At 31.6% G+C, this 26904-nt stretch overlaps 1 protein-coding gene across 6 annotated transcripts in view; it reads right to left on the reverse strand.

Annotated features, from left to right (window-relative positions):
- Nucleotides 1-26904, reverse strand: part of LOC115879799 — an 87519-nt gene that overhangs the window by 34465 nt on the left and 26150 nt on the right. For 3 of the 6 annotated variants that reach the window (XM_030896793.1, XM_030896794.1, XM_030896790.1), the window contains exons 3-20: nt 26664-26804; nt 25326-25361; nt 20086-20268; nt 18380-18523; nt 18203-18325; nt 17759-17950; nt 17580-17702; nt 15265-15456; nt 15024-15206; nt 14830-14961; nt 13284-13489; nt 13093-13219; nt 11091-11260; nt 10892-11033; nt 10680-10836; nt 8649-8772; nt 8482-8596; nt 5870-5977 (exon numbers count right to left, since the gene is read on the reverse strand). In XM_030896793.1, the coding sequence (XP_030752653.1) occupies nt 5870-5977; nt 8482-8596; nt 8649-8772; nt 10680-10836; nt 10892-11033; nt 11091-11260; nt 13093-13219; nt 13284-13489; nt 14830-14961; nt 15024-15206; nt 15265-15456; nt 17580-17702; nt 17759-17950; nt 18203-18325; nt 18380-18523; nt 20086-20268; nt 25326-25361; nt 26664-26804 (2598 nt within the window). Of the gene's footprint in view, nt 1-4927; nt 4979-5869; nt 5978-8481; nt 8597-8648; nt 8773-10679; nt 10837-10891; nt 11034-11090; nt 11261-13092; nt 13220-13283; nt 13490-14829; nt 14962-15023; nt 15207-15264; nt 15457-17579; nt 17703-17758; nt 17951-18202; nt 18326-18379; nt 18524-20085; nt 20269-25325; nt 25362-26663; nt 26805-26904 lie in introns of all 6 variants that reach the window. The other 3 variants (XM_030896796.1, XM_030896791.1, XM_030896792.1) reach the window with 2 other exon arrangements.

The following is a 26904-nucleotide window of genomic DNA, read 5'->3' on the forward strand; positions in this document are numbered from 1 at the left end:
ATGTCAACATGACCCCTACTTGTAGGGGGCGCCACCTACATATTTTTTTACAGGCTTGAAGAGTAATAACTTTTCGCCAGTACCTGTATAAAATTACTGAATAAAAAATAAACATTTACGACGTCTTTTACGTAAAAAAGGTAAAAATCGCTACGGGTAATGGTTCTCGAGATATTTGGAATCGAAATTATCAATACCTGTCATCATTGACATAAATTAAACATGTTGACTAAATAGTTATTAGACTGAAGTCATAAATTTGAAATGTTATTGTGCATGAAGTTCAACAGAAACTGTTTATCGTCATTTTTTCGCAGAAAAATCTATGATTAATTTAAAAAAATAAAAAGTTCCCAAATTTATCATTTCAGTCAAATAACTATCTACTCAACACATGTATGTTTATTTTCTGTCAATAATGACATGTACTGACATTTCTATTCTAAATATCTTGAGAACGGTTGCTTGTAGCGATTTTTACCAAGAGACCTTTTTTACGTCAAATACGTCCTAAATGTTAGTCGTAAAATTATCACTCTTCAAAACAGTTCAAACACATGTAGGTGGCGACCCCTACAGATAGGAGTCATATTGACATCAAAATCAAATTTGTCATGTCAAAATACTCCAAGGTACCATAACTAAATATTATGTTACTACTCAATTATCAGGTTTGAAAAGAATCAGACAGTCATTGTATGATAAATTATGTTCCCAGAGAAAATCACTTGCTTGATTAAAACCCCACCACCGTGTTAGTTTGCGGGAGTAAGTGAGAGAGAAATACCGACTGCTGTGCATGAAACAAAGATCAACAGTAACGTCTGACACTATGCCTGCTAGCAGAGCGGCTTGGCTTGTAACATTTTGTATTTTAAAGCATTTTTCTGTGTATAGAGCTGAGAAATTCTCCTTAAAACAGTGATTTTTATCACCCACACTACTCCTAAGCAGCGTATTATGGTTTATATATACATATTTTTTGATAGGATGCTATTGCTAGAAAACGTTATCTACAGTAAACATTAAAAAAATACAGTTTATAGCGAGGAAAGATCTAACTTTTTGGGTGGCCATTTTTGTATGGATATTTGTTTAAATTAGTTCAAGAGGTTGCATAGATTTGATATAACATTTTTAAGAGTGAGTAAATTTAAAGTGGAAAGCTCTTGTATCAGTAGAAATGATGCACAAGAACTCGATTTTTATTGGATACAAACATTTGATACTTCTTAACTTACGTCATATATTTTGCTGTCAAAGCTTTATTGTTATTTTACAAGTTTTATTAATAAATTATTTTGTTAGATCAAAAATATACTTATACTACTTTTTTTACTCTAGCAACAAAGTGATATTTTAAAACAATCTAAATTGTTTGTTATTTATGACAACCATTTTTTGAGTTTTTGGAATCTAGAGATGTGCAATTTTAGTGTGAGTATTTTTTCATCATTTAAACAGATAACATTTATTTTATTCAAGCGGTTTTAAAGTTTTTTTTATTTTATTCAAAGCTGTTAAACTACATTTTTAGTTTGAATTTTATTATGATACAACCTAACCTAACCACTCAGATGCAAACAAAACGCAACAGAAAACCTTTGGGTCAAGTTTAATATGTTATATATTTTTTTTTATTTTTAGCCATATTTTCATGATTTTTTTAGCAAACTCTATATAAATATATCAACTTTAATTCGTAAAGTCAATTTATTACAAACTTTAGTATTTGATTTATTATACAGGGTTAATCGAAGAGTTGTGTTTTACCCTTTCTTTAAAACACCCTGTGCAACAATTTCGTGAGCAACTTTTCCTAACATTGTTTTTCGGTCAGAACCATGTTTCTTGAATATTTTGTTTTTTGACTCACGTTAACACATGCCTTGGTTAATTTTTAAGAGCAAAATGAACTTGCCACTAACATTTTTAAATTTTTTCAATTATTGTTAATTTTTGATGTTTTCCTTCATAATGACAAGGTGGCTTTGGTGAATATTGTTGCATACCATTGAATATGGTTCTTAGTGTCGAAGATTGTGCAAACGTCATTGATATTGTTAAAGATGGCCGAAATTATGAATATTCGCTTGGTCCTTAAAGAAGAATGGGAAAGCATAACACAATATATTTGCAGCCTCATCAAGAGTATGAATCGACATCTATAGTTATCGCAGCCGGGTGAGACAATACAAAGTATCAGAGTATATTTTACAAGTTTTTTGATTGTTTGTATACTTATTTATTGAGGTTTTAATATTGTTAGTTCGTTACGATTATTGTATTGTTCCCAGTAATAGTTCTGTCAGTGTTACTAATATTTATTAAAACCAAACCTGTATCATTACTTTTTAACGTTTTTTAAATTCTAATATGGAGTTCTAAGCAGTGCTGATATGACATTACATAATAGTCACCAAATCCACCTCGTGAAATTCAAAAATAACATAATAAAATAATAATAGTTAAAAAAATTGCAAATTGTTGGTGGTAAGTGCATTTCGCTCTTAAAAATTATTTTTTTTATTATTTATGTTATTGTGTTGACATGAGTAAAAAACAAAATGCTCAGAAGACATAGTTCTGATCGAAAAATAATGTTTTGGGAAAAGTTACTTACAAAATTCTTGCACAGGGTGTTTTAAAGTTAAGGTAAAAATAACTCCTCAATTAACCCTGTATAATAAGCCAAATATTGAAGATTATAAAAAACTGAGTTTATGAATTAAACTTGATACATTTATACTAAGGGCTGGCAAAGGTTAGTCTTGGGTCGAGATTTCCGTATGTAAGAAGAGTACAATGCCTTTATAATGTACTGAACAAAGAGAGGACAGTAAACACGTTGCCAAACGTATGAAATAAACCGAGAAACTGTGCACATCGCTGAGAGACATGGAAGGGGATATAGCAGATTTGTTGCAGTTGACCGGTCGACCCAATCAATACCTCTGTCAGTACTTAAAGTTCTAGGGAGAGGTGTACGTCATGCGTTCAGCTTCACGATTTAATTACGTTTCGTGATACTTGATTTGTATATTTGTTAACGAATCGTTGTAATTTTCCCTATAGCTTAAATTTTTTTAAGTGCAAGCTAGAAACACTTGCATTTTTGGTAAAAATAAGGGGAATTGAGTGGGTGTTCGATAGTGGTCGCGCTATTAGAACTCTGAATTCAAAAATCGATATCTCGAAATCTATTAGAAATAATAGATTGTAGTTTTTTCAAGACCTTTGTTAATATTTCTACTATTCTTTGTAGACAGTATGTGAAAATCTTTATCAATAAAAAAATTACGCGATTGCTAAAAATTGCTATGCTCTAAAAGTAAATGGATGGATTGTTTACAATTTTCAAATGGAAAAAACAACCTTATCGAATTTTTCTTATGTAAACATATTGTAAAATATCTGATCTTGAAATAAAAAAAGTTTCAATATCTAAAGTGGTTCTTGAGTTATGGCTTGTTATGTGTTAAAAAGTTGAATTTTTAAATTATCGCGATTACTGACGTTTTCTCGTTATAAAAAAATGACACCTTAACGATATCCTTATAATTCCATTTCAGATGCTCAGAAACATGTCTAATGATTTTATCTAGTTATCTCTTGAAAAAAAAAGTCTTTTAAAAATAAGCGGGTTGTGATCGTGATTTTACTTTACTTGGTAGGGAAAGGCGTATCGGCAACGCCGCAATAGCACACCGTCGCGCGTCGCGTCGGTCGGGCGCATTTCTCTCACTCCGACTTAATAAGATCCCTATGCGATTTACTTCCACACATGTAAACGCCGACCCAAAAGTAACAGTTGCCAGCACGGTATATGTCGTAGTCTCATAGTGTATTCCGTCTTTTCATGAAGAGCCTAGTCACTTAATGAAAAAAACTAACCTAATAACATAACTAAACTGCTAACCTAACCGACGCTTCATGAAGTGACCTAGGATCTTCATGAAAAGACGGAATACACTCTGTGACTACGATATATATACAGTGTGTTAAAAAAATCACGAAAATAGAACTAAAAGTAAAAAAATATAACTCTTTAAACTTGACGAAAAAATGTTCTGTTGCGTTTTTTTGCATCTAAGTGTATTAACCATTGAAAATCATGACTGTCTTTAAGTTACACGTTTAAATGAGAATAAATATTTAAATAAAATGTATTTAATGTATATCAACAATCGTATGTATATAAATGTATATCAAATCTATACTTTCTTTGCACTACAAAAGGGTAACGATGTTGCGCATAAAACATCATAAAAATATAGCAGCTCCTGTAACCGTATGCTTCGTATTCTATCGTGTCCAAGAAATAAACAAATCTCAACCTCATCTCTTTGTCTCATAGTCCACCCATGTTTCCATTACCTGAGAAACTTTTGACAAGTTCGGAAAAACTATGTGTCGGGTCTTCGCTCGAGTCGTCATCGTCATCATCATCATCATCGTCATTGTCATCGTTTGAATCGTTATCATCCCCATCACTGTCATTACCTGTCGAAAATGATACAGCACATGCAGCCTGAGATCACGTAGATATACCGGACTGCTCAATTTTGTGTGTGTTTTATTGTATAGTGAGGTAGATTTGTTTTTGGGTTTATAACTGAGCAATCCTTTTTATAATTTCGCTTAAACTAGTATCTAAAGTTAATTTGTGTCATGCATAAGATACGCACCTCGCATTTTAAGCGTTCTGGCCAATAAAAAGAAATATTTTAAAAGTTTTCAAGAATATCTGTTTTAAGAGGAAAAGAAATCTTGTTTTCTTTGATGTTTCAATTCATTTTATACATCTGTTACTTTTAGAAATGAATAATTAAAAAAATAAGATTTCTTTTGGGCTAAACGAAACAGTATGTTAATGAAATGAACTTATTGAAAGTTTTAATGAAAAATTAAGTAGTATAAGTCTTACTTTTCTGCTCTATAAGCCAATCCAATACTTTTTCTTCATTTTTAAGATCCCCTATAACATAAGATTGTACATTTTAAAATAGCAAATTTACTCTGAACATTATATACACTAAAAGTTTACGAAATGGAGTAAACTATGATAAGTATGTAGCCAAATATTAATATTATGGAAATAATAGGTAGTATATTGTTTTAGTGGGAGTAAAAATGATGCTTTTTGTGGCGAGGCTGTACGTTTGACATACAGACGAGGCACAAAAAATCATTTTTACTCCGAATAGAACATGCCATTTTTTTTCAAACGCCACAAATAATTTTTTAAACAATTTCAAATGTTCCAAATAATATAAAAATATTTAAAAGTAATACCGTGTAAGTAATTATATGTATATCGAGAAACTGTGGTTACACTTGTTGAATTTGACACTTTGTCAGTTTAATAATATTACATTTTCGTACTTTTGTGCTTAGGCCTTAAGCTTGATTTTCATGCATCCGTTATCCGACGATACGATGGTACGATATTAATTTTATTGGTTGATTTTAAAGACTTCGATTGGTGAACCGTTTCTAACCAATCAAAGTCTTTCAATTCAACCAATAAAATGAATATCGTATCATCGTATCGTCGGACAACGGATGCATGAAAATCAAGCTTTAAAGTGCTTTAGTTTTATGACTAGACGTTAAAATTACTTTTTTATGTTGTCAACTAAGGTTGTCAATCACGTCGCAAAAATTAATATTTTTGTATGGTTTGAAAAAAAAAAAGTTATTCCATTTCGTAACTAAAAACTGTAACTATGAAAAGGTAACTAAAATAACTCTAAGAAAAGGTAACTAAACTCACATTGTATGCTACTAGAATACAAGGGTATGAATATGTACTTACAATAATTGTCTTCTTAAATTTAATATATTTTAAACCATGTTTAGCTCTTACCATCGTACATGATTGGAACTCCCGTTTCATAGTATACTAGAGCGGGAAAACTGAATATTCCTATTTCCGAAGCCAACCTGGCATCTCTAGATTTGACGAATTGTATTCCTGTTTTAAACAAAATAAGAAAACTTTAGAAATAATATAGCAATAAAATTACTTTGGCATTATTATATTGGGCAATGTGAATAAACATTTAGTAAAAACTAAAACTTACATTTTCCTAGCAAATGCTTAGTTTGCAGTGAATAAAAATAAGTATTATCTTTTACTAAAAATGGAATTAGCAAAAGCTAAAGTTTTTAGCATTATCTAAAAATGGTGCGAATAAAAGTAAGCAATTACTAAGAATATTAAGGAAAAGCTTACATTTTTGCAAGGTTGTTAAACCCTGGCTTAGAAATTTAGTATTGTTAAACAGTTTGGCAGAAATGGCTGCTTTTATGAATATAAGATCTAAGGAATCTATCATAAGGAAAAATTTTATTCTGAAAGAAAAGAAAGTCGTGCCGAAGAATACCACGGTTTGTATAGATTTAGTGAAGCAAATGTTGAATGGATAGCTAACCATTTTTTGGAGCCAAAAGTAGAAACTTGAGGTGGTGCATTGAGTCCAAAAAAACAAATGCAAGTATTTTTGCGATTTTTAAGTGATCCTAGATTTCAAATAGGGATCGGAAAAGAAGAAGGAGTTCATAAAACAACAATATGTAAAACGATGTCTCACGTTTTACCAAGAATAGTTGAAAAGGCAGGAATTTGGATTAAATTTCCTACAGAAAACACGACTGACCAGGCAATTAACGAATGGGCAGAGTTGTATAGATTTTCCTGTGCTTTTGGTGCAATTGATTGCACTCATGTACCAATAATAAAGCCATCTCTACATGGTGACGAGTATATTAATACAAAAGGCTGGTGTAGTATAAATGTCCAAAAAACTTGTAACGGAAAAGAAATGTTTACATTCGTAGATGCTCAATGGCCTGGCTCGGTGCACGACAGTCGTATTTGAAGAAGATCTAATATTTTTGGTATGATGCAAAGGACGTCAATAGAACTATGGACTTATTTTAGGCGATGAAGGGTACGGCATAACACCATGGCTATTAACACCGTATAGAAACCCCACCACACCTCAAGAAATAGCGTATAATAATTTACATAAAAGAGAGCGCGTTATTATAGAACGCTGTTTCGGACAACTAAAACGTCGATTCCCTGTTTCAAGTCATAAAAAGAACCATTCAAGTCATAAAAATATTAATATAAGTATAAAAACATGTTTTTTTAAATGATTTACCAAATAAGATTTTTAAGTAAATACTTAAAATATCTAGCTTTTACTAGTAAGTAGAAGCAAAAGGTTATTCACTTCAATTTCAGCAAATGCTATTAGCAAAAGCTAAATCTACCTAGTACAAGCTAAAGCTTTTACTTAATAGTAAAAGCAAAAGCTTAGTTTTTATTCACTCGGCTCATTAGATCGATACTAGTAAATAATAATCTATATATAGACTAGAAGAAATCTTCCGTCAACTGCTCTAACTAATTGCCAATAGTCCTGAAGAACTACAAGCACAAACTAATAAACTATATAAATAAAGTCAGCAATAAAGTGGGTCTCAAAATGAATTTAGGAAAAGTTATGTACAACGAACTAGTGGAAAGAAAAGACATTCTCAGTAATATTACAACACAACACTGGAAATAGTAGAAGAATATATAGATTTGGGACAACTAATACACAGCTCGGGATCTCTACTATTAGAAATCAACAGAAGAATTAAGTTAGCGCGGAGTACTTATGGAAGAAACTCAGTCATATTCAAATCTAGAATGCCACTCTATCTAAAGAAGAAAATATTCGACCAATGTGTACTACCAGTCTTGACCTATGCATGCGACACCTGGACACTTGAAATGGACATCACAAGGAAACTGCAGGTCACGCAACGCTCACTCGAACAAAATATACTGGCAATAACCAAGAGAGACCGTAAAAGAATAGAGTGGATACTACAAAAGAACCAAGAAATAGATGTCATCCACAGAGTCAAATCCCTCAAATGGCAATGGGCAGGACACCTGGAAAGAAAGAAAAATTACAGCATGTTACCCACGAGGAATTAAGAGACCTAGAAGAAGACCGAACCTGAGATGGGACCATGATATTAGGAAATCAGCAGGGATAGCTTGGGCCTACAAAATCAACAATAGACAACAATATGAGGGAGGCTAAAGTTCATGATTGAAAATGGTCGAATAAGCTGAAAATGATGATGATGATATATCTTTAAACATAAAATATGTAGCAAAATAAATTAAAATTTGTATTTAAATGTAAACAATCATATACGATCTTTAATAAACTTTCTTAATAAATAAGTAGCAACCTAGCATTTTTCTGGTTTATATCTGGTTTCTATATCTTTTGTTCCTTCGATTTGTTTGTACAGTAAAGTTAGACCATTTATTAGACTGAGGTTAAACATGCCCATGTATCTGTGAAACCTTTTATGAATAAGGCAAGAAATAAACTGTGATATGTGTCGTGGTATCCCTATAGCCATACTACTAATATCATTCAAAATATAAATAGAAAAACTTACCATGTCTATCAGTATCATCATCAATAGTTTCTAGTTCTTCCAACACTTCGTCGCATTCAGGACAATTATCAGCATAGAAGAGAACAGCTAGATGTTCGATGTCATTGATGAGTACCTTGAAATGGAAATAATATTATATTGATCGGTCTAAAATTCTGTTTTTGTACCTGTAAAGTTTTTCTGTCTACGTTTTCGATAACCTCAGGAGCGGATTCTTTTAAATTTAATACCCATTGTAGAATGGCGTCTTCGTTCATTATATCTCCGCTGTAGATGTCTCTAAATCGGTTTCTGGAATATCCAAGTTAAAGAAGTATTACTTTGTTTATTCATATAGAAAATATTGTATATAGCCTTCGTAGATTCCACAAAGACATTTGTTATGATATACCCCTGAGCAACAATTGAACAAGCTCTTAACCGACCAAGGTATTGACAGTATGTAAGCTCTAGTCAGTATAGAGGAAAGGTACAAAAATATATAGAACGGATCATTAGAATCCCGTGTAAGTAAAGGAGTCAGGTAAAGACTCCCAAGTTCTGCAAAGTTCATTATAGCAACTTTAAAGATCATCTTCAATACCAAATTGAACAACAAAGGTTTAAATATGCAATATTTTAATCGCTAATTACCGTAAATAGAGTTAACGTTCAGGACAATAAAGTTAATAATATCACTACATATAGCAGATAAAATAGCCAATAGTCCTGAAGAACTCTACAAGCACAAATTAATAAACTAAATACAGCTAGCAATAAAGTGGATCTCAAAATGAATTTAGCAAAAACTAAAGTAATGTAAAACGAACTAGTGGAAAGAAAAGACAGTCTAACAAATAACACAACACTGGAAATAGTAGAAGAATATATATATTTAGGACAACTATACTCAGGGACAAAATATACAGCTCGGGGTCTCTACTACTAGAAATCAACAGAAGAATTAAATTAGCATGGAGTACTTATGAAATAAACTCAATCATAATCAAATCTAGAATGCCACTCTATCTAAAACAGAAAACATTCCACCTATGTGTACTACCAGGGAGGAAATGGGCATTAATCTTAACGGGGAAATGCTCAATAACCTGCGTTTTGCTGATGACTTAGTGCTGATTACAGACAAAATACACGAAGCACAAAATATGCTAGAAACAGTTAAACGGGCGTCAGATCAAATAGGACTACGCATAAATTATTCAAAAACAAAACTAATGACCAATCTTGTTATTAGTGGAAATGTCTCGGTGGACGGAGCAAATATAGAACAAGTATATACATATAAATATCTGGTCTATAATAATTGGTCGCGATAACCAGACACACGAGATACAAAGAAGAATAGGACTAACATGAGCAGCATTCGGCAAACTAAGATATGTGTTAAAATCAGATCTACCAATATGCTTAAAGAGGAAGGTGTTCAATCAGTGCGTTATGCCAGTATGTACTTACATATAGTGCAGAGACACTTACACTGACGAAAAAGTCCATAGAAAAAATCCGTTACAACGAGCTATGGAAAGAGCAATGCTTGGTGTATCTCTAAGAGACAAGATACCCAATACAGTTATAAAAAAGCGTACACGAATAACAGATGCTATATATCTCTTAAAAAACTCAAACGGAACTGGGCTGGGCATATTGCCAGAAGAACGGACAATAGATGGACCAAGCTAATACTAGAATGGCGGCTAAGACAGGATGCTCTCAGAAAAAGAGGCAGACCTCCGACAAGATGGTCAGATGACTTAGGGGAAACTGGATTTAGGAGAAACTGGATCCAAGTGGCACAGGACCCAGAAGAGTGAAAAGATTTGAGGGAGGCCTACGTCCAGCAGTGGACACTTCAAGCTGGTTGATGATGATGGTGTACTACCAGTCATGACATATGAATGCGAAACATTGACACTTAAAACGGACATCATAAGAAAACTGCAGGTCGCACAACGCTCAATGGAACGAAATATGCTGGGATTAACGAAGAAAGATCGTAAAAGAATAGATGAGTGGATACGACAAAACATCCAGGTAATAGATGTCATCAACAGAGTCAAATCCCTCAAATGGCAATGGACAGGACACCTGGCAAGAAGAACAAAGAGAGTATCTAAATATGTGAGGGAGGCTACACCATAATTGGAAATGGTTGAATAAGCTGAAAATGATGATGATGATAATGATAGTTATTTTTTTACCTGTAAAATACGACAGATGGTAAACTGGGCAAATCGTACTCTTTGGCAATCCCTTCATCAGAAATCTTTACGAAATCAATATCTTTATCTTCACAATCGTCATCGATATTTTCTAATTCTTGAAGAATCTTTTGCGATCTTTTATCTCCTTCTTTGTCTGAAATAAAAATGTAATTAACTTACTTAAATAATAAAACTTTACTATGCCTCACAAAAATAGACAACAACATATTCGTTCTCAGCCAGGATTTTATCAAGCATTTTAATGTTGACTTCCTCAATTCGATCGGGAATTTCTAAAGTATCTTCATCGGTCAACCATGCAAGAACTTCGTCTTCATCTTCAATATCTCCCTAGATTAAATATTATTATACTGATGAATAAATATTTCATGCCTATTTTGTTTATACCTGATAAACTAAGGGTTCTTTATTTCTAAAGAAAACCAGTTTTGGGAAGGTTTTAATATTATGTTTTTTAGCCAGTACCAAATCTTCCGTTGTAACGAAGATTATACCAGTTTCATCTAGCTCATCGTCGATGTTTTCAAGCTGGTTGAGGATGTCATCACATTTGTCACCTTAATTTGTTTTAAATTAGTTAATATGTTAATATACACTCACCGGTACAAAAAACGGGCAGCTTAAAATTTTCATGTATTTTAAAGTTTAATATATTTTGTTCTAGTGGGCCGATTTTGATGATTTTTTAAGAAATTTGTAGCTAAAGTTCTAATTAGAGTAGTAGTTCTAGTATTCTTTGGTTCTAGTAGCTAAAGCTGACTTTTTAGTATCTCTTTCTAAATTAAAAATGAAAATTTGAATTATGAAATGAAAAGTTTCCATCTGTCAATTATACGGGGAAACAAAATGTTGATATTTTGATGAAAGTTTGAAACACCCTGTGGAATATGTTAACAAAGCAAGGAATTTAAAAACCATTTTATCATCTAGGTACGTCTTTTCTCGATAGTTTGTTTTTTGATTCATCTCAATAGCTTTATTTTTGTTGGAGATATTCGCTTTTAAATAACACAGTAACGATTTTCAGCAATTTTAGCATTGATTTTGGCTCCTCATCGTCACTGTCATTGAAAAGTCATATTATTGTCATAATTGTTTATTGACGTTTACTCCAGTAGAGATGGTTTTAAGTTCTGAAGTATCGGCTATTCTATCTATCTATCGTATGGCTAAACATCACAACAAAACATGGAATCACAATCACTGTACAAGTAAAGAGCAGGAAATAAGTAAGTGTGGAAAAAATAATAATAGTCTGACAGAGTCAAAAATGTACAAACAACTATACATATAACAGGTATTACAAACAAACATCCAAATTACGGATGTATTCGACTGCACTGTCTGTAGCTTCCAGGAAATCATCAAAGGGACCGGAATAGGATCTTAATGGGCATGCTTCTACTATGTGCCGGAGAGTTTGTCTGCCGGTATTGCAGTCGCATTCTGGGGAAGCTGACTTTCCCCATTTAAACATAGAATCGGCACACCTCCCATGATTTGTCCTTATACGGTTCAACGTAGACCATGTCTTACGTGGTATGTCAAAGCCTGGTGGGCGATAACTTTGTGGCTTGTCGTTAGGCTGACCAGGCTTTAGAATGGCAATGATTTTAGCTCTTTTTAGGGACTGTGGAACAGTGCCTGTTTTAATTATGTCGGTGAAAAAGTGCATCAACCATCGCTTTGTAAATTCACCACAATTCAGAAGGAATTCCGAGTGGATGCCGTCAAATCCCGGAGCTTTGCCAGCCTTAATATGTTCTAATGCAGCTAATACGGCTATTGTTTATAATCGATAACCTTTAATTGATCATGGTAGAGATCAAATTTTTGGACTTTAAACCATATCTGCTAGAGTAACTTCCCAACAGAGAATAATAATATGATTTTTCATGATAGTGACATTACATAAATCATAAACACTACTCTATTGGTCTATTGACTAGGACCAAAAGCAAATGGATGGTTTTAATGTAACGAATACGAAAAAATGTCTCCTTCAAAAGCGAATATCTCTAAAAAAAATTAAGCTATTGAGATGAATCAAAAAACAAACTATCGAGAAAAGATATACCTAGATGATAAAATTATTTTTAAATTCCTTGCTTTGTTAACGTACTCCACAGGATGTTTCAAATTTTCACTAAAATATCAACATTTTGTTTTCCCTCGTATAATTGACAGATGGCAACTTTCGTTTTTAATTTACAAAGAGACACTAAAAAGTCAAATAATTTAGCTACAAATTGCTTAAAAGATCATCAAAATCGGTCAGGTAGAACACAAAATATAAAACTTTAAAATACATGAAAATTTTAAGGTGCTCGTTTTTCGTGCAGGTGAATATATTTTACGCATGAGATTCATTATGTTAAATTTATTTTACCTTCATCACAGTTTCCTGTAAAGTAAACCACTACATATTCGTGTTCGTTTATTAAGTCTTCCAAAATTTCATCTGTAACCTCTTCAATTGTCGCCGAATTCTTTTGTTCGATTAACCATGCTAGTACCTTAAATAAATAATTTAAAAGAAAGTATTATAGTTATCACTTTTATAGTATTCAGAATACCTACCTCTTCTTCATTCATCAAATCTCCTTCGTAAAGTGAAGGTATTTTATCTTCAAAATAAATTAGGGTAGGTAAGTGGTCAATACCAAATTCCTTGGCTTCAGCGTCGTTATCTATTCGTACAATAACGATGCCTTCCCTTTCTAGATCATCGTCGATGTTTTCTAACTCATTCAGAACCCTGATGTCCTGCTTATCGTCTTTGTCATCTAAATATTTAGCTTATTAGTGAAAAGAGCAATATGTCAACAATGTACTGATAGCAATATAGGTCTCACAATTTATTATTTTTCCTATACCGGGTGCGTCTTAAAAGTGGCTCACCCCTATAACTTTTTTATTCAGATAAAAAAATAACGATATTTGGTATGTTAGTAAATTTATTGATAAGTAGATAAATATTCAGTTTTTTCGTCATTTCCTGGTCCATCGGAAATGATAGCCTAATAGCTGACGACATATTTAGAGAACATATTTTAGGCAAGCTAGAATAACTAAAAATGTATAGTTTATTAACTGGTGAACTCAGAATCCTAAGTCTGGCTGGGGGGTTGGGGGTATTTCGCTACTGCGCAACCCATAACATTTGCAAAAAAAATAAATCCAAAAAACATTCTTTAGGCAATTTGAAATTTGTTTATTCTTAAATTTTAGCATCTATTTAACCTAGAAATAAGTATGCCAGACTTTTTTTAGGGTTTAAAGTGTAACCCGACCATTCCAAATATGTTTAATTATTATACCTGGAAAACATACTATTCAGGCATTCTAAAATTTTTACAGCGTGTTTATTAGAAGATATTAAAAAATATGTGTTAATTGCCAGACGAATTCAATGGGATTTAATACTTGTCTAACGCGAATAAAGATTTTAAATGAGCGCGATAAGAAAGTCTTATAAGTATCTATAAGCGCGAGAAAGATAGTTTTCAGCCAGCATTCCACTTACTATTATTATTCCCCCCTTACCAACCCCCCACCCACGCCAAAAACTAATGGCCAGATTCCCGGGTGCCACAGTATTTTTGTGCCAAATTTGGTTAAAATCGGTTTAGTGGTTTTTGAGTTATCGTGTTAGAGATAGAGGGACAGACAGACAGACAGACACCATGAAAATATTTTGTATTTAGGTTATTTATGACCCAAATTTGAGTGACCCATTTTGAGTGAAATTAAAAAAACTTTTTTTTGCCGATCTTAATAGCTAGATCTACCATACCTGTTGGTATGGTTGGCTAATAAAAATGTTATAAGGGTGAGACGCACCTGGTATATTATTAAATATCTAATTTTAAGCTTATTGTTCTTTATACAGGGTTTTAAGTAGCCGACAAAAATAGGATGCGATTCCTTTTATGTTTTTAGGAAAAAAATTTATCGTATATTTATATTTCTGATGTTTAGGATAAAGTGTATTTTTTTATCTCTTAAAATATAAAATTATTGATTCAAAATTAAATATGTGTATGCCAATTAATCATATGTACGAAGAGTTCTAATTCTTACCATTACCACATTTAATACTTTTAATATTTGTATTAATACTTACAAAATAAAACAGCTAAGTACTTTTGAGACTCAATTAGCAGATCCATCATTTCATCCGTAATATCCGGAATTTCACTGTGCTTTTTCTGGTGAATCAACCATCCTAATAATTCTTCTTCTTTTGTTAAATCTCCTACAAAATAATTTTATTATTACTTTATTATTTTACGCCATTTAATATTTCGTCGTCGGTACCTTCATACAGATGTGGAATTTTTTTTTCGAAAAACACCAAACTAGGTATAACATCAATACCATACTCTTTAGCTTCGTCATCATTATCAATTTTTACAAAGACGATGTTGTTTTGATCACATTCGTCATCGATATTTTCTAGTTCAGCTAATACTTTTTGGGATTTCTTTTGGTCTTTATCATCTGAAAGTATGAAAATAACGCTTAGGGGTTCGCTAAGGTATATTTCTATCGTACATACAAAAGAGTACGGCTACGAACTGCTTCTTCTGCAAAAGAATATCGAGCATCTCATCTGTAACGTCTTCAATTTCGTCATTCTTCAACTGATGTTCGAACCATTTCAATACTTTATCTTCATCTTCCAAGTTGCCTTCGTATAAGGTGGGGATACCAGTTTCGAAATATACTAATGATGGAATTTTCTCAATTCCTAAAAATTAATTTGAGTAATTGTCAGTTGTGTTTACGACTGGACATACAGAGAAATGGCAATTTCGATGCTCAACATTGGCATCTCAAAATTACGAGAGATACGAATTCGGTTATAGAGGTGTGTAGTTCGTGAACGAACTAGTTCCAATGAACTATTCCGACCCCGGAACGAAAGGAACTTGTTTCCGGTTTCTAAAAGAACTAGTTCCTCAGGATCTATTTAGGAATCGAGACTGTGACCGATATATAGTAATATGCGACGGTGACGGATCGGCCAGCGCGATCCTAGCCCGATGCTAGGCAGGAGTTGGGAGTGCCAGCCGTATGTTTTCTGATCCGGACCTAGAGGAACTAGAAGAATTAAATAAAAGACTAGTTTACGTACGGATTGGCCAGCGCGATCATAGCCCGATGCTAGGCGGGAGTGGAAAGTGCCAGCCGTATGTTATCTGTCCCGGACCGAAAGGACTGAGAGGAACTAATTAAAAGACTAGTTCACGAGAATTTATTCAGTCGATAATACAAGGCGACGACGATAGCCGGCGTAATTACCACAGAAAATTGTCGTGGATACTGTTTTTGATTCCTAGTTTGTTCTTTGAATATTTTATGGGAATGTTTCACTTTAGGTCCCTAAAATTAAGAAATATCTTATAAAACAAAGTAGGTATTCTAAATTTTTAGACAAAAACAAAAAGCTTGAACTGAGGAAAAATGCAATTTTTCGTAAAGTTTTCGTTTTATTTGCTCCAATTGATTTGTGATATAGTTTTTAAACTCTGATTTGAGTTTCTTTTTGATTTTTTTTATCTGAAATAAAACTTACTTATATTTTCTCCTTTTTTTTTAACATACAAATTACACATCTCGTTATATTTCGTACATTATAAAAATTATACAGATCATACTGTGAATAGTTCTGACTGACAACGAAACCCATTAGCAAGCAACGGGGATGTCAATGTTAGTCGGGAACTATTGTGAACTAAAAACCTAGTTCAAGGAACTATTCCTCCGAGGAACTGGAACTAAGGAATTAGTTCCACCCAAGGAACTAGAATTGCCACCTCTATTCGGTTAAATGAGACAAAAGTTGCATTATTAGAAGCGTTGCAAACGTCTGTGAAGAAAATTCCGATAACTTGATTTGTTTCAAATTTATGTAAAAAAATTAGAATATTTTCAGAACTATTGTATGTATTGCAACATTGATAGTTCTATATTTTTGCATTCGGTCAAATAAATGCCGTTTTCAGAAAATTTTTAAGCCTTTTAAATTTCGCACAACAACACGTCGGTATACAAGAATAAGTAACCAAGTACAAAATTTTCATCAATTCAACTTTTGAAGTGAAAACTTCTTTACGCGTGTTGGGAGTGAAAATTCAAGGTCGCGACACGACACACATCGTACGAGAGGAAAAGTTGTAAGGATAGCCTACGGCTTAGAAAAAATTGTCCGATTTAAATGAAATTTGGTATGTCGATAGATTGGACCAAGGCCAACTTAACCGTGTACGACACGTGTCACTGTGACAGTTAGTTTTGACGTAAAAAACGTCCAAATTTGATGTCGTCCGATCGCGACCAAATTTGCTGGGTAGGCTATGTGAGCGACGTTGCACACGGTCCCACCCTGCAAAGTTGGATACGACGTTGCGTTTACATCTTCATCAGGGTGGGACTAAGAATTTGATATTGAAGAACAATGTGGGTCGATTTCGGCATAATTGGGGACGGGCTACAGGATGACGCCCTCGACGTTTCGAACCGATGCCTCTAGATGGATGAAATCATCAGGATTTTTTTAATTATGGGTCGATTGGAACCAAACTCGGCACGTGGATAGAGGTCCCCGAATGGAGTCCTCAGTCGGACAGACGGCCATTTTAATACAAATTTTGTGAAAGTGAATCAAGTTATTCATTAATTTTTAATTTATTACTTTTTCAACATTTCAAACCACACTTTTAAAACATATCCTTCAAATCCTTCAATTTAGTAGCTGTTTTTAACGCAAATTTTGTCTCATTTAATCGAATTGGTAACTTGCGTAGTTTCTGAGTTGCCCATGTTGAACATCGCAATTGTCACCACCCTCTATTTATGTGTATTTAATACCGTATTCTTTGGCTTCATCGGCGTTATCGATTTTAACAAAAACGATGCCCAATTTGTCGCATTCGTCGTCGATATTTTCGAGTTCGTTTAAAACTTTTTGTGATTTTCTATCTTTGTCGTCATCTGTAAGAGAAATCAGTTTTATACGTTTGGAAGAACAAATGTTTAAGTAATATTACAAAATAAAACAGCTAAGAATTTTGATTCAGCTATGAGTTTATCAAGCATCTCATCGGTCACATCTTCAATTTCATCCTTTTCCAGTTGTTCCACGAGCCAATTTAGGAGTTCTTCCTCTTCTTCTAAGTCGCCATCATAAACATTTGGAATACCTTTTTCGAAATACACTACGCTGGGTAAACTATCCAGTCCTATAAATAAACAAAACCAAAATTAATTAAGAACTATACAGTTTGGTCGAAATTGTATTCGAGAAACATCGGCAGCATATTATTCTAGTTATTGAAAAAAATCGAAATAAAAATGAAAATTCTACACCCTGTATCTCCTAAACGAAGCATTTGAAGAGATACATTTATACGAACTTTTTTACTTATTTTTATTTGCAGAATATGCTGTAGATAAAATATTGACCACCCTGTATTTTAATTGTTTTATTTTACCATATTCATCGGCAGCTGCAGGATCGTCAATTTTCACGAACTGGATGCCATATTTATCACAATCGTCGTCAATGTTTTCTAATTCGTCTAATATCTGCAACGATTCTTCCTCTTCATGATCATCTAAAATCAAAATCATATTAATAAGTAATAAATTTTATAGCACGCTTTTCTTACAAAACAACACAGCTAAATGGTCAACACTACTGATAAGTGTACCAAGGGTTTTTAACGTTACATCTTCAATAACATCATCTTCATCTCCTGTACTTTTATGTTGCACCAACCATTCCAGCACATCTTCTTCCTTCGTTAGATCTCCTGAAATTATAATACACATGATTGAGTCTATGTTTGAAGACAATAAATCATTTGAATGAAAAGTGCTATGCCAAAATTTGATTGTCTATTTTCTGTTATATGTCTTTTTAAGAGCTTTGAAGGTTTTATAGCATTTCCGGATTCATACACTTTTCATATAACCAATTATAAAATATAAAAAAATGATATACAGGGTTCTGCAATAATGCGTTGGGCATCTGTAGTAGCCTGTAGCTTCTAGAATAAAAAACTTGGGAATTTTGTTTAAGTGCAAATCTAAAGTATGCTCTAGGATGTATTTCAGGAAAATACTTAAATTTCTGTAGGGTGGCTCAAAAAAGTGTGAGTGGATCGGGATGATTTTTTTTAAATGGAACACCCTGTATATTATTGCATTTTTGGCTTCCTTTTGGATCACTTTACATAATCCTAAGATATGAGTAAATATATTTTGATAGTTTCGGAGATATTAATAAATAAATAAAAAATATATATTTTCAGCCTTTCTTAAAAAATATTAAAAATACAAGAACTATCTTGAAATCAAAACTATATTAGGTATTTACTTTAGATGGCCTATACTTACTTTGCTATAAATATGGTAATCGTAAATCATACAGGATGTTCAAAATTCTACGCAAGACTTTCTAAAATATAGAATATTTTATCATGTTTTTTTTTTAAATGGAACACCCTGTATATTATTTTTCCAATAGATGGAGAATTAAAAAATTAACATTTTTTGTATTTAGAGTATTTCAAAATTTTTAACGGTTTCGCAGATATTCGCGGTTTTATTTTTCATATGGCCCCCATTTTCCATAGCAAATTTTTATCAAAGCCACCCAATGATTTTTCTCGTATTTTATCGTGCAGAGTGCCATATGAAATAATATTGTGTGTATCTGCGAAACCATTAAAAATTTTGAAATACTTTAAATACAAAAAATGTTAATTTTTTAATCCATCCATTTTCTCCATCTAATAAAAAAATAATATACAGGGTGTTTCATTGAAAAAAAACCAAAGAAACATTATTTTATATTTTTGAAAATTTGGCGTAGAATTTTGAACACCTTGAATGATTTATGATTACGATATTTATAGCAACGTAAGTATAGACCATCTAATGTAAATACCTAATTTTTGATTTTAGGACAGTTCTTGTATTTGTAATAATTTTTTTATAAGGTTGAAAAAAATATTTTTTTTATTAATTTATTAATATCTCTGAAATTATCGAAATATATTTACTTATATCTTAGGATTATGTAAAGTGATCTGAAAGGAAGCTAAAAATGCAATAATATACAGGGTGTTCCATTTAAAAAAAATAATCCCGATCCACTAAGACCTTTTTGAGCCACCCTATGGAAGTTAAAATATTTTCCTGAAATACATCCTCGTACATACTTTAGGTTTACACTTAAACTAAATTTTCAAGTTTTTTATTCTAGGAGCTACAGATGCCCGACGCACTTTTGCTGGACCCTGTATAACCAATTATAAAATAAAAAAGAAATAATATAGAATGAACATAGAAAATCGAACCAATCTTTTACCTGAATAAATAATAGGAATTTGATGCCTATAGTACACCAGAGATGGTAAAGGGCCAAGGTTATATTCTTCGGCAAGGTTTTCATCATTGATCTTGACAAATCCAATGCCAAGTTGATCAGCTTCGTCGTCGATGTTTTCCAATTCTAACAGAACTTTAGAGCACTTCTTGCATTCTGGTTTATCTAAAAAACATTTTAGTTATATTTTGGTTATCCAAATGTATTTTAGTTTTAATAAAAAATATATATACAGGAGAGTGCACCAAAAAATATATTTTTTTCTTTTTAGTTACCGTGAAAATATCGTTCAGGACGATGAAAAAAAAATCTGGTAAAGTTTGGCTTCTAATATTGATATTAAGAGGTGCCTCATCGTGATTTTGTATTTCCCATTTAAATAACACGGGGAAACATTTTTTTTTCTTTGGAATTTTATTGCCTCGTAACAAATCAGCGTTTTGTAAAAACCAATACATATTCTTGTAGGAAATTGAACGGTCTTCAAAAAAGATCTGATATGAATTTTCATTTAATCGACTCGTTTGAAAGTTATTGAAGGTTAAAGTTCAACTTCAAATGGTATAATATGATACCTTCTACAATTTTTTTATATTTTATCACGAAATATTGGCTCATAAACATAAACTGTCATATTTTATCACGAAATAATGGCTCAAAAACATAAAATATCAGATTTTAATATTACTTAATATTGATATTAAAAGCTCAAACTTTACTAGAATTTTTTTTCATCATCCTATACGATATTTTCACGAAGAAGAAAAAAAGAAAAAATATATTTCCTTTTGGTGCACCCTAATATATAGGGTGTCAAAAAATAGTGTATTTTACACATCAAAATAAAACATAAAGTTCCTACGGACATATGCCCTAAAATGTTTGCCGAAAAAGTTACAGCCGTTGAAAAGGTAAATAAAATATAATATATTTTGTTTATTTTTAAGAACATTAGTGAACCGTATGTATATTTACCATAGAAATAAACAAAATACAATTGTTTTAATTTACCCTTTCGAGGTTTGTTACTTCTTCGGGAAACATTTTAGGACATATTTTGTTCATAGAGGAACTTTTTGTTTTATTTTTATCTGTAGAATCAACCAAACCAAACCCACCGAAGTTAGGTACACTATTTTTTGACCCCCTGTATATATAGCGTAGAAGTTTTTGTAGGATTTTGTGATAATATAAGGAAAATTATGTCCTTCCATCAATATAAGTTCAAAAAATAGATTTTATATATATTTTTGTTGCGTCTGGCGACCGAGAAGATCTTTAGAAGAATTGGTTAGTGTTTTGTTGTTTTGTTAAACAAATTCCTTTTGGAATAATAAGAAACTGAGAGGTGTGTGTCTGTACACTGCTATTATACATACTTATATTAGAAATAAATATTAATATAATCACATTTTATATTAGTTATAAAAGGTAGAATATTATATGAAACTTTTTATTTCACTTTTATGTGAATCTTTCTGCATCTCCTTTTTTCATGTTTTCGCTTTTTTAATAATACTAAACTTACACTGCCTACACTGTTCCTAATATAAATATAATAAACTAATAAAAAGTATATGCGACTGGGTATTTACCAGCTTGTTAACGATCATGCAGATGGATTTTTGGATATTTCCAGGGATATTTAAGACTTGAAATCAAAACAGAAACCGCCCACAGCAGTAATTAAATTAAGTAAAAAATATTACTCGTGGATAGAAAGTTAACTATAAATATATTCAAATGATTTTTTTTATAATATAATCTCAAATATAGAGTTTTTGCATTTAGGGTTTACAAATAAAAAAAGGTTAATACTCAAATATCTAGGAAACCATAAAATTTACTTTTAAATTAATAATACTGTATGATCGAATAAAAACGGCGTCAGCGATGGCTCTGAAATGACAATCGATGCTATTTCCCATATAAATTTACATATAAAATGACAGCGATCTTCATTTCATAGCCATCGCTGACGCCGTTTTTATTCGATCATACAGTATATCTTTTAAAAATATTTGTCATCTTAAAGTGGCTCACCCCTATAACTTTTTTATTTTTTTAGATAACAAAACGATATTTGGTATGTTAGTATATGACATAAATTAGGATTGACTGAAGTATTCAATTGTTTTTGGTCACTTCCTGTTTCACCAGAAATTACTACAACTTTTGAGTTTTAAATGGCAGCCTCGGTATATTTCTACTTTATTTGATAGAAAATGACACTCTGAGCTCACTCTGAGTAGAATGACAACTCTGAGTAATATGTCAACTTTTGAAAAAATCGTGTTTTAAGTTTCAATGCAGTACCAGAGTACCATGGCCCATGGCTGTGTTAAAAACACTAATTTTTAGTCAAGGAGATTTGGAAAAATAGATTTGATCGTCTAATGTTTTTCGTGTTTTGTTCTGGCCCGTTAAAAGATGCCCAAATCGTATTTACAATCATATCTCAATTTTTTCAAATGGAACAAGGGTGGCTCAAAAAATCGTATCAATTACAAGTGTGCCATGTGAAACGCCAAACAAAACTGTTAAAAATTAGAGCGCCACAGCTATGTTAAAAACACTAATTTTTAATCAAGGAGCCTTGGAAAAATAGATTTGATCGTCTAACAACACAATGGTGGCTCATTAGCATATTTGAAAAAGCATTTTATACGAATAATTTGGTACCACACACTTGGTATTTCGAAATTTTTGTTATGAACCGCACGTTACAATTTCAAATAAACTATATGCGAAAATGTCAAAAGTTGACACATGATATGTCATTCTATTCAGTGTCATTTTCTATCGAATAAAGTAGAAATATACCAAGGGTGCCATTTAAAAATCAAAAGTTGTAGTCATTTCCGGTGAAACAGGAAGTGACCAAAAACAATTGAATAGGTCAATTAATCCTAATTTATGTCACATTATAACATACCAAATCTCGTTTTATTATCTGAAAAATTAAAAAAGTTATAGGTAATGTAAATTGTAAAGAACCGTTTAATAAAATATTCTGTTTTTATAAGTTATAAATTATAATAATTAAATAAATAACAGAATAAGAATACTACCAACTAAGTGAAATTAGTCAAGAAAGATAAGAATTGGCTATAACTCAAGTAATTTTTCGAAAAAAACATATTATAGCTTATATCGCTAAAAAGCTTAAAAATGGCGCTTTTTATGAAGTCATGGCCAATTATGGTTTTCAAAAAAACATAAGTTTGCGTCACATGTCAAAAATGTCTCATTAAGGATGTGATTATCTACAACTTTTATCTGAAAACTTTGTGTGTGTATAAAATAGATTATAATTGAACTAGGGACCATTTTTAAAATAGCCGAAATTTGTTTTTTTTCGAAATATCTAGTAAGCCATGAACTTTTTCAAAAAATCTGAAAGGCGCTTTCTTATTTATGACCCCACACAACTGCAATTCTTTCTCAATTTAACCGACTCTCTATCTCCAGTAGTTTCCGAGATACCCATAGAGAACATCGTAGAAAACGCACCCTGTATTGTAATATAATTGTATGAGGTTTTATAACACCATACAGAAATGTGTTAAAAACTTCTACTGCCATACTAATGCTTATTCTTAAAGAAAAATTTATATGAAATATAATTTATAGTTTTCTATTACAAGAATATTATGTCGCTGAAAAGAAACCTTAAAATCTAAATAAAAACTGGGGTTAACTAAGCTATTATTTAACCTTCAATCACCGATTTAACACAAAAAAACAGAGTAGGTACTTCGGGACAGAGCTGCAAGCTCACAGAAAACTTATTTTTTTTTATTTAAATCATTTTAATGACTTAAGTCATTTGATTTTACGTCATATTTTGAAAGCTGAATATACATATGACAGTGTGTTATGTCATATTTTGGATGCCGTCTGTCGAAATTAAATATTTTTTGGCTGGACAGACTATATTAACTAGAAGTAAAATATTATATCAAATTTATTTATCTAAATTATCCAATATCCAGTTCTTTCAATCAACGTTATTATCCTCTTACAGAGATGCAACAAGTCTAATGCTACAACTAATGCTGCTTTTAAAAAATCATCTTAAGGCTGTATTCCGTTGCAAAACCAGGCGAACCAGACCGCTAAACTACAGTAAAGAGCGGTTCCTGAAAAACATCGGTTTGATACGGAACGGTTTGGTAAAATCAAAGGGTAAAATACTGGAAACGTCAAATGTTTACGTTTTCTAAATTTCAATACCTCTATTATAAAATTTATCTTTTATGCATTTTTAATGTACCTATTCTCTGCATGTTTGCTTGTTCTTTTCAATGGAGTTTAATATTGAACAGTACTTTATTAATAAACTGTTAAACTCGTTAGACAGCTTAAATGAAGATTTGCAGATCCAATATTGAAAACAGGTCAATAATAAATAAATAAATCTAATCAATATTTATATTTTTATAGCTTACAAAACATTCACGATTACTTGTTGTCTTGTTTTTCATGTTTTCTTTAAATGTTCCTGACTTTAAGAAACAATGGCTGCATGATAAGTTTAAATGGTCATTCTGATCATAAAAAAATTCATTCTATTGAGTTAATGAAATTTATTTACCTTTACGCCTACCTCCAGTGCTTTTGGATGTAAATACAAAATATTATTACAAAAATTTTAGAAATTAAATGAGAATTTCACTCGAACTTCCAATATTTTGCTTGATTTCTATCACATAAATGACATTGATTGACAAACAAAACCAGAAAAACCAACCTTCTCGCGCTGGTTAGTTTGGTGACAATTATAACCGAATTTTTGAGGAACCGTGTTCCGTAATAAGAAAACTTTCAGAAAACCGATAGAAACGGAACATAAAACCATAACCATGATAAGCAACGGAATACACCCAAAAAACATAAATATACAAAAATCTGACTGAAGTCTCTTATAAAGAAACATAAATCTTTTTAATAAGTCTTTTCTAAAAAGACTTAAATCTTTTTCTATTTCGGAATAACGATTTAAATCACAAATCATTGTGAAAAAGCCTTAAATTTTAAGTCTTAAGTCAGCTTTAGAAAAATAACTTAAAATCAAATGACTTAAGTCATTAAAATCATTTAAATCAAAAAAAGATTTAAGTTTTCTGTGAGCTTGCAACTCTGTCCTCTTATTATTCATAGCGAAGCTCATATTAGATGCATATATTTACAGCAAGTAAGCTTTAAGCGCCTATACTTACTGGCACCACCTTTCTGACATGTTTCTTGATCTGGACCTAAATGGTAAATTGTTAATAACTATATTAGTAACTAATTAACATTAACGATAAAAACTCAGATTAAAACTAATATTAAAAACATAGACTTTATATTTAAAGCTTTTAAAAAATTTTCCTAGATTTTTTCATTTTTATGATTTTGCGTCATTATATTTTTATTATTTAATAAAATCTAGGTGACTGTGATTGTGTTTTGTTAATTTAACAAAAATTAAAGGATGTAGAGTAAAATACTGTAATAAAAATATATACGTTTAAGACATATTTTAATTATTACAGCATTAAAACATGATATAAACGTATAATTGTATGAGAAAAATTAGCTAGATTAAAGAGTTTTGTAAACACTGTCTTTAACATATCCTAATAACAAAAAGTCCAGACTGTATCAGGAGAATTTAAGTATTCTATTAATGGGTAAATGCATACTGCAGTCACCAACTAATACAATCATATTATATCGATTCTCTGTGATGTGGGATAAGTTTCCATTTTCGGCAAATTTTTAAGAATGTTTATAGTTTTAATAGCAACTAGATTGTCACTAGATTATTTGATAAAATCTAGGGAGTAGTGATATATTGACGTCAGACATATCACAGCTACCTTGATTTTATCAAATAATCTAGTGACACTAGCCTACTAGATCTACTGACACTAAATCATAAAAATGAAAATATATAGGAAAATCTTTGTCTGAGTGGTAGGCAACCTTAATAGTATTTTGAAGATATATGAATTCTCCCTTGAAAATCGGAATAATATACTAGGTGTTCTATTTAAAATAAAAGAGTAATTTACTTTTAAAAGTGACCAATGTTCAATATTAATTTTGTCTCACCCTGTACAACTTTTCGGATCAAGTTTTAATTTGATTTAAAGTACAATAGTTCTTTTAACTACACATTAGGCTATGGTAGGTGAATTCCAATTTAGGTAGCTTTTATTGAAGTTTAAAAATTGTTCTTCATTAGACATTGTTAAATATGCCAAAAGCCTTACACTTTAATCACATACTTCTCTAATGAAATTCACCTTTATTTTTCTAAATGGGTGTTACATTACAAAAAACACAACTTTGATGTGTAACTTTTTTAATTACACCCTGTAGAACTCTCTATATTTTTAAAAATTGCCCTAAATTAACCTACATATGCTCAGAAAATTTCACTTCAATACAACGTTCGTCGTTCTCTTTGGAGCCTCTACGTCGTATGAGAGGTGCCACCCTGTATATTTGCTACATTATTTATTTTATTATTCGCTATAAAATAGATAAATATAATTTTTCTAACTTACAGAATAATACGGCTACAAAATCGGTTTCTTGTACAATTTTTTCTAGGATTTTCGCGTTTACTTCTTCTATTCTGTCCGGTAGATCCATAGCTTCCAAACTCGTAAGAAAGTCCAATACGTTTTCTTCATCCATCAAGTCACCTACAAACAAATATTTCCGACTTAATGTTTAGAATTTTAGAGTGGTACACAATTGAAGGGTCCAGGGGAAACATAAGCGCCATTTTACTAATTTTACAGG

Source organism: Sitophilus oryzae, unplaced genomic scaffold (assembly GCF_002938485.1).
Source record: "Sitophilus oryzae breed Bouriz unplaced genomic scaffold, Soryzae_2.0 scaffold_1586_pilon_pilon, whole genome shotgun sequence".
NCBI lineage: Eukaryota > Metazoa > Arthropoda > Insecta > Coleoptera > Curculionidae > Sitophilus > Sitophilus oryzae.